General features: G+C 37.9%; 1 protein-coding gene across 1 annotated transcript in view; it reads right to left on the bottom strand.

Moving 5' to 3' along the window:
- The window catches only part of DNAH14 (dynein, axonemal, heavy chain 14), a 376,195-nt gene that overhangs the window by 195,971 nt on the left and 171,073 nt on the right, over positions 1–9,151 (bottom strand). Inside the window, exons 28-30 of the mRNA XM_010852937.1 lie at positions 5,846–6,077; positions 5,109–5,162; positions 2,212–2,357 (exon numbers count right to left, since the gene is read on the bottom strand). Of these exons, the coding sequence (XP_010851239.1) occupies positions 2,212–2,357; positions 5,109–5,162; positions 5,846–6,077 (432 nt within the window). The remainder of the gene's footprint in view (positions 1–2,211; positions 2,358–5,108; positions 5,163–5,845; positions 6,078–9,151) is intronic.

The raw sequence follows: 9,151 nt of genomic DNA, 5'->3' as shown, positions 1-9,151 counted from the left end.
TATTTCTGCCTTATTGACTATGCCAAAGCCTTTGACTGTGTGGATCACAATAAACTGTGGAAAATTCTGAAAGAGATGGGAATACCAGACCACATGAACTGCCTCTTGAGAAACCTATATGCAGGTCAGGAAGCAACAGTTAGAACTGGACATGGAACAACAGGCTGGTTCCAAATAGGAAAAGGAGTATATTTTCACCCTGCTTATTTAACTTTTATGCAGAGTACATCATAAGAAATGTTGGGCTGGAAGAAGCACAAGCTGGAATCAAGATTGCCGGGAGAAATATCAATAACCTCAGATATGCAGATGACACCACCCTTATGGCAGAAAGTGAAGAGGAACTAAAAAGCCTCTTGATGAAAGTGAAAGTGGAGAGTGAAAAAGTTGGCTTAGAGCTCAACAGTCAGAAAACAAAGATCATGGCATCTGGCCCCATCACTTCATGGGAAATAGATGGGGAAACAGTGGAAACAGTGTCAGACTTTATTTTTGGGGGCTCCTAAATCACTGCAGATGGTGATTGCAGCCATGAAATTAAAAGGGACTTACTCCTTGGAAGGAAAGTAATGACCAACCTAGATAGCATATTAAAAAGCAGAGATATTACTTTGCCAACAAAGGTCTGTCTGGTCAAGGCTATGGTTTTTCCAGTGGCCATGTATGGATGTGAGAGTTGGACTGTGAAGAGAGCTGAGCGCTGAAGAATTGATGCTTTTGAACTGTGGTACTGGAGAAGACTCTTGAGAGTCCCTTGGACTGTAAGGAGATCCAACCAGTCCATCCTAAAGGAGATCAGTCCTGGGTGTTCATTGGAAGGACTGATGCTGAGGCTGAAACTCCAATACTTTGGCCACCTGATGCGAAGAGTTGACTCATTGGAAAAGACCCTGATGCTGGGAGGGATTGGGGGCAGGAGGAGAAGGGGACGACAGAGGATGAGATGGCTGGATGGCGTCACCGACTCAATGGACATGAGTTTGGGTAAACTCCGGGAGTTGGTGATGGACAGGGAGGCCTAACATGCTGCGATTCATGGGGTCGCAAAGATTCGGACACGACTAAGCGACTGAACTGAACTGAACTGATGAGAGAGTTTTGTGAGGCTCAAGGCAAGAGGGTACCCATCTGAAGGAACCGACTTATACAGAGAAGAGAATCTGAGGAGACACAAAGCTCTGCCTGGATGACACAGTGGAACACTGAATGGCCTCAGTAGAGTTCTTGCTTTAAAATGAAACACAGCCCACTTCCCAACACCCAATTTTAAATAATTCTGGGAACATCGTGAAGTAGAACCTCGGCATGGATAGTGTCATGCCGCTGGCACCAGAGGAAGAGAGAGTGGAGAGAAATCCCCTAGTGATTTTACGGACAGCTGAACTGATGAAGGTGGTCAAACAGGAATGGAAGGACAACTGGGACAAAACCTAAGGTTTTGAAATGAGGAAAATGAGGAATTGAGGAAAACTTTGCAGAAGCTGAGATGTGGTGAAGAACTGGTGAAGTGTGAATTACTGTAATCCTAGTTATATCCACACACTTGTGAAGCCTCATAACATTGAGAACAAAGCCAGAAGTGAGTGCCCATTAGATTGAGTTAGAATTATTAGATTGCAATTGAAATTTTAAACCCACAAATCCAAGTATGCTAAAAAAGGAAATCATGTAAGTTCCTAAATTTATTTGAAAAGAAAAAAAAATTTGCTTGGATTAGTATACATTAGTAATCCTAACATACAAATATTGCTATTAAAGGATTTTTTAAATAAAAGCATATTAATCCAGAGTAATGGAACAACAGAAGGGTTCCCGTGTGTGGTCAGTATAACTGTTTTTTTTTTTAATATGTAGAATTAAAGAAAAAAAACCCCTTTGATTTCTTCAAATGAAATATCATCAAATGAATAGGTACTAAGAGATTTTAACTCAAAAAGAAAAGTAATTAGAACATATTTGCCTCCTTTCCCTGGTAGCCAAGAATACTGTTCCAAGCTTGGCAAAGAGTCTGCAAGCTAACTACTCATATTTTCATATTATTTGCCAAACAAAGGAAACATTCAAGTTAAGTGCCATTCCTTTTGGTGTGTGCTTAGGAAAACAAAAGAAACAAACCCAAACACTCATGGTAGAAAAAATATTAAATAATAATTAAGCAGTATGTGTACATCAAATTTCCATTCCCAAAGTATAAACACATTTAGCCAATACCTGACAGAATAGCTGTCTTTTGCTGCCTTAATTGTTAGCATCTGTGAGGCAATCACAGAGAGAACTTCCACGTCAATTCGATTGAATTCATCGAAACAACACCAAGCTCCTGACTCAACCAGTCCGAAGAAGAATTTCCCCATTATCTTAAAAAAATGATTAATGAAATTATTATTTAGGTGAGCATTTTTACTGAGACATTAATTTCTGAAAGTTCTTCCCATTTTATCCAAACTAAGCAAACACTGCATGTCTCCCTCTCAAGCATTTGTGTAGGGCTGAAAGCAGCAGTGTTTAGACTCTAAGACCGCTCAACTACTCTGCCTGTCTCCTGTAAAAGTCTAAATGCGTGTGCGTGCTAAGTCGCTTCAGTCTTGTCTGACTCTGTGACCCTATGGGCTATAGCCAGCCAGGCAAGAATACTGGAGTGGGTTGCCATTTCCTCTTCCAGAGGACCTTCCCAACCCAGGGATCGAACCCTAGTCTCCTGCATTGCAGGCAGATTCTTTATTGCTGAGCCACCGGGAAAGCCCTAAAAGTTTAAACATAGCAGCAGCAAACTGATGCTCACAAGAGTGAGAAAGTAGAAGCACAATTCACATTCGCATAACTGAGCAATCTCCTGGGTGCCGTGTTCTCAGAACCACGTACTGGCAGTAAAAGTTTTCCAGCAGATGGTTGGAAGAGTTCTCCTTTCTAGGTATGGCCAAGACTCAAGGGTTAGTGGTCAATGCCTGGTAGTAATGCAGATGGTTGATGTTTAGTCATTAAGTCGTGTCCGAATCTTTTGCAACTCCATGGTCTGTAGCTTGCCAGGCTCCTCTGTCTGTGGGATTTTTTTTCTTCTTCAGGGGATCTTCCCGACCTAGGGACGGACCCTTTTCTGCTGAGCCACCAGGGAAGCTCAGTAACACAGATCTCTGAACTACTAATTTAAGGGGAGTGGAAGATTGGGGCCAGGCTGGAGTGGGGACAGCAAATGCAAGCAGCTCTTACTCTGCTTCTGCCATTTACAATGGGCAAGCCCAGGGTGGCTAGATCCTCCAGTGTCCTTGTGAGAGACTGAAAGTCTGTGTTGCAATCTGTTGATATGTAAATGTTATAAACTGAAACGAACAAGCCAGATAAAGTGTCTGTGGACTGAATATCTGTTGAGGAATGCTCGAACTCTAAAAGGAGCTTTTGTTAGGTGCTGCTGAGGGGCAAGATGTGAGTCGGAGAGAGCCCCTCTGGCTCAGAAGCCTGAAAAAGTCGGTTCCTCCCACTGACTGCAGCAATCAGATCCTGTCTTTATCTAAAACTTTGACATTTTGTTTATCATGTTTTTGGGGGGGGCATTTACCTTGATTCTTTTTTTTTTAATTTATTTATTTTAATTGGAGGTTAATTACTTTACAATATTGTATTGGTTTTGCCATACATCAACATGAATCCGCCATGGGTATACATATGTTCCCCATCCTGAACCCTCCTCCCACCTCCCTCCCCATACCATCCCTCTGGGTCATCCCAGTGCACCAGCCCCAAGCATCCAGTATCATGCATCAAACCTGGACTGGTGATTTATTTCTTATATGATATTATACATGTTTCAATGCCATTCTCCCAAATCATCCCCACCCACCCTCTCCCACAGAGTCCAAAAGACTGTTCTATACATCTGTGTCTCTTTTGCTGTCTTGCATACAGGGTTATCGTTACCATCTTTCTAAATTCCATATATATGCATTAGTATACTGTATTGGTGTTTTTCCTTCTGGCTTACTTCACTCTGTATAATCAGCTCCAGTTTCAACCACCTCATTAGAACTGATTCAAATGTATTCTTTTTAATGGCTGAGTAATACTCCATTGTGTATATGTACCACAGCTTTCTTATCCATTCATCTGCTGATGGACATCTAGGTTGCTTCCATGTCCTGGCTATCATAAACAGTGCTGCGATGAACACTGGGGTACACGTGTCTCTTTCCCTTCTGGTTTTCTTGGTGTGTATGCCCAGTAGTGGGATTGCTGGGTTATACCTTGATTCTTTAAAAAATACATTGCACTAAAATACTATTTATTTTGATGACTAAGTTTTTGGCTCCTCATTGAACTTTGCTTAGCAGGTAAGAGCATCACTCACCTTACCCTAGTCCCACTCCTGCAGAGCCCCAGTAAAGGTACTTTCCAGGGAGGACAGACAGGCTATTTGGTAAGTGTTTTAAGAATAATAGTTCAATCAGCTTATTCATATTTACTGATATTTTTAATGTGCCAGGTGAATACATATTGGAAATGTAGGATCTCAGCAAAATGTAAAAGGTTTGGACTTAAGTTGCAAAATAAAATAAATTGGAGTGTTTTGAAACTAAGGAAATTTGTGATAGGCACAGAGGCATATGACATTTTAATAAATATTTAAGAATGCTATGAGACCTATCTTAAATAATATGCAACCAAAACTTGTTGTTGCATAAGGCTGATATAAACTTGTAATCACTTATACAATCTCTGACTCAAATTTTTGTGTTACTCATAGTAGCCTCATTGTTCTTTATTTTCAGTAAATAAAAGTGTAGGTTAGAATATGTAAATTTATATTACTGAAGCAGTACTCTTAATTTTTTATATATTCATGTTTCATACCAATTTTGTTTGAAAAGATCCTCCCTGACAAAACATTGGAAAATCTCTGTCTTAAGAAGTGGTTCAGCTGAATAAAGGTAAACTGTGTAATGTTTTAAGTTTCAATTACATTTAAAACTTCTTTTCTGTTAGTTTAAAAGAACAGCATTTATAGTTATATTAATACTTAATGTGTAAGATATTTTCCTTATTCTTTTAATCCTCACTGAATTATTTCTTTTTTGTGTACAATAGTTTTTTTCTGAGTATATAAGAATAAGCTTTACCTTATAATCCAAATCCTCAAAACAGTTGAAGACTACACAATGTTTGCCTAAGGACTGGGAAACAAAAATGATATTTTAATATATTTATTTAATTATGACACAAAATACTAATTTTAAAACTTCCAGAGTAATAAAATATCTTTATTCTTTCAAGAAAAGTTTTACAATATAAAGGTGTTTATACCAAATTTAGAAATCCACAAGACTCAGTTTAGGATTAACACACGGATACTATTATAGTTGATTAGTGCATGGAGGCTTAAGGTCATATTTTTAAACACATAAACAAATAAACTAAGAAAAAACATTTCAGCAATATCATAAACTATACCCTTCGCTTTCATCAGTTGCTTCTTTGTCTCTTTTTCTTATACACACACACATACACATAAACACTCGTGTTTGTCACAAAGACTAGGCAAAAATCTGTGTATGGAGCTCAAAATAAATGAATCACTTCTTCAGGAAAGGAAGGGGGGACAAAGCTACCATTTACATAGACGTTAGTTCATTATTATAGTCCAAGTCAACTGTGTTGACTTACCAAGATCCTAAGTCCCAGCACACATTAAACATTCAAAATTAAATGATGATGTATGAATTAACAAATGTGTTAATGTGTTTGCTAAATATTATGAGTACTTTAACAACAGGAGAGGTGTAAACTTAAGATAACTTTTAAAGTTTGTGTGACTAAAAAAAAAGAAGTTTTTATTCTAGATATAGAAACCACTTACTTTTGCTAGATCTTTAACACTCTCGGTTTTTCCTGTACCAGCTGGACCAGCAGGGCAACCTCCTAGGTTCAAGTGTAGTGCTCCAGTGAGAGTTAGCCAGCATCTGTCAGTGAGAGGTGTAATCACCAATCTTGGGGTACAGCCCAAGTACTCATAGCCATACGTAAAGCTGGCATCTCCTTGAGATACATAGCACAACTTTTGTTTCTCATTCCATTTATATTGCAAATGTCTGAAAACAATATTTCAAATGACCATACTATTTGGGCAAAATGATTTTAAATTTTTTTCACATGCAGAAACATAGTAAGATTATGTTGATTTAAAAACATCAAAAAATCAAATGAAAAGACTGGTGGATAATTCATCAATTGCTCTATTAGACAGGAACTACTAGAACTTGGAAGACTATAAACATGAACACTCTTCCCTATGAGAAAAATGGCCTTGTTAGAATTATGCTACTTTGGTATGATGGTCAGCATAAATGGAAGATTTACATAACAATCATCTCTATGAAGTTTTTATGGCTTCCATAAGAAGGTAGTTTCAGACATTATTCATTATAACCACTACATTAGTGGTCCAGGACTACATTCTTATGGAAACCACTATGAGTTAAATTGGTAGCTCATTTATATCTTAGTTTATGCTGTCATCTAATAGTTTGTATATCCTTCATAAAACCCTTTTAAATCCTTTCTAGAACAAAGCAGATTATAAATAAATACAAAAATGAGTACATTTAAAACATAAGTTAAAAATAAAATTTTAAAAATTATAAACTACTGCCTTGGAAAGTCTCAGATGAAGAGACAGAAGTCACTGTTGAAGGAAATGAATTTTTTAAATTGTAGTTGACTTACAATACTATACTAGTTTCAAGTGTACACTGCTCCATTGGTAAAGAATCTGCCTTCAATGCAGGAGATACTGTTTCAATTCCTGGGTCGGGAAGATCCTCTGGAGAAGGGATAGGCTACCCATACCAGTACTTTCGGGCTTCCCTTGTGGCTCAGCTGGTAAAGAATCCACCTGCAATGCCAGAGATCTGGGTTCGATCCTGGGTTGGAAAAATCCCCTGGAGATGGAAAAGGCTACCTACTCCAGGATTCTGGCCTGGAGAATTCCATGGAGTATACAGTCCATGGGGTCACTAAGAGTCAGACACAACTAAGCGACTTTCACTTTCATAGTAATTTGACAATTTTATAGAATATACTCCATATAAAGTTACTATTGACTGTATTCTCTTTGCTGGATATTACATCCTCATAATTTATTATTTTATATCTAGTAGTTTGTACATCTTAATCTCCACTACCTCTATTGCACTTCTCATCGCAACCTCCTTCTGGTAACCACTAGTTTGTTCTCTGTATCTATGAATCTGTTTCTGTTTGGTTATATTTGTTCATTTATTTTTTAGATTCCATATATAAATGAAAATACACAGTATCTTTATTTCACTAAGCCTAATATTCTCCAGGTTCATGTATATTGATGCAAATGGCAAAATTTCATTCTTTTTTATGGTTAAATTCCATTGGATGTATATAGCACATCTTCTTTATCCATTTATCTGTGGATGGATTTATGCTGTTTCCATATCTTGGCTATTGTAAATAGTGCTTCAGTGAATGTTGGGGTGCATGTATCTTTTGAAATAGTATTTTCATTTTCTTCAGATAAATATACATGGTATAATTGGTAGATCATTTTTAATTTTTGAGGAGCATCCATACTGTTTTCCAGAATGGCTATACCAACTTACATGTCTATCAGTAGTGCATGAGGGTTCCCATTTCTTCACATCATCACCAATGCTTGTTATTTGCTGTCTTTTTGAGAGTAGCTATTCTGATAGGTGTGATATATCTCATTGTGGTTTTGATTTGCATTTGCCTCATGATTAGTGATGTTGAGCATCTTTTCATACACCTGTTGGCCATTTGTATTTCTTTTGGAAAAACATCTGTTCAGGTCCTCTGCCCATTTTTAGACTGGGTTGTCTTTTTTGATATTGAGTTGTGTGAGGTTTTTTCATTTAATACTTTGGATATTGACCCTTTATCAGATGTATCATTTACCGATATTTTCTTCCATTTAGTAGGCTGTTTTCTAGTTTGGTGGATGGTTTCCTTTGCTTTGCAAAAGCTTTTAAGTTTGATTAGGTCCCATTTGTTTATTTTTGCTTTTATTTCACTTGTCTGAGGAGATATATCCAAAAAAATTGCTAAGACAAATGTCAAAAAGCATACTGCCTAAGAAAGCCTTCCTCAGTGATCAATGCAAAGAAATAGAGAAAAACAACATAATGGGAAAGACTAGAGATCTCTTCAAGGAGATTAGAGATACCAAGGGAACATTTCATGCAAAGATGGGCTCTATAAAGGACAGAAATGGTATGGACCTAACAGAAGCAGAAGATATTAAGAAATGGCAAGAATACACAGAAGAACTGTACAGAAAAGATCTTAATGACCCAGATAATCACGATGGTGTGATCACTGACGTAGAGCCAGATATCCTGGAATGTGAAGTCAAGTGGGCCTTAGAAAGCATCACTATGAACAAAGCTAGTGGAGGTGATGGAATTCCAGTTGACCTATTTCAAATCCTGTAAGATGATGCTGTGAAAGTGCTGCACCCAATATGCCAATAAATTTGGAAAACTCAGCAGCAGCCACAAGACTGGAAAGGGTCAGTTTGCATTCCAATTCCAAAGAAAGGCAATGCCAAAGAATGCTCAAACTACTGCACAATTGCACTCATCTCACACTGCTAGTAAAGTAATGCTCAAAATTCTCCAAGCCAGGCTTCAGCCATATGTGAACCGTGAACTTCCTGATGTTCAAGCTGGTTTTAGAAAAGGCAGAGGAACCAGAGATCAAATTGCCAACATCCGCTGGATCATGGAAAAAGAAAGAGAGTTCCAGAAAAACATATATTTCTGCTTTATTGACTATGCCAAAGACTTTGACTGTGTGGATCACAATAAACTGTGGAAAATTCTGAAAGAGATGGGAATACCAGACCACATGAACTGCCTCTTGAGAAACCTATATGCAGGTCAAGAAGCAACAGTTAGAACTGGACATGGAACAACAGACTGGTTCCAAATAGGAAAAGAAGTACGTCAAGGCTGTATATTGTCACCCTGCTTATTTAACTTATATACAGAGTACATCATGAGAAATGCTAAGCTGGAAGAAGCACAAGCTGGAATCAAGATTGCCAGGAGAAATATCAACAACTTCAGATATGCAGATGACACCACCCTTATGGCAGAAAGTGAAGAGGAAC

This window comes from Bison bison, unplaced genomic scaffold (genome assembly GCF_000754665.1).
Source record: "Bison bison bison isolate TAMUID 2011002044 unplaced genomic scaffold, Bison_UMD1.0 scf7180017864317, whole genome shotgun sequence".
Classification (NCBI taxonomy): domain Eukaryota; kingdom Metazoa; phylum Chordata; class Mammalia; order Artiodactyla; family Bovidae; genus Bison; species Bison bison.
This window is presented reverse-complemented; position numbering and strand designations above follow the sequence as displayed.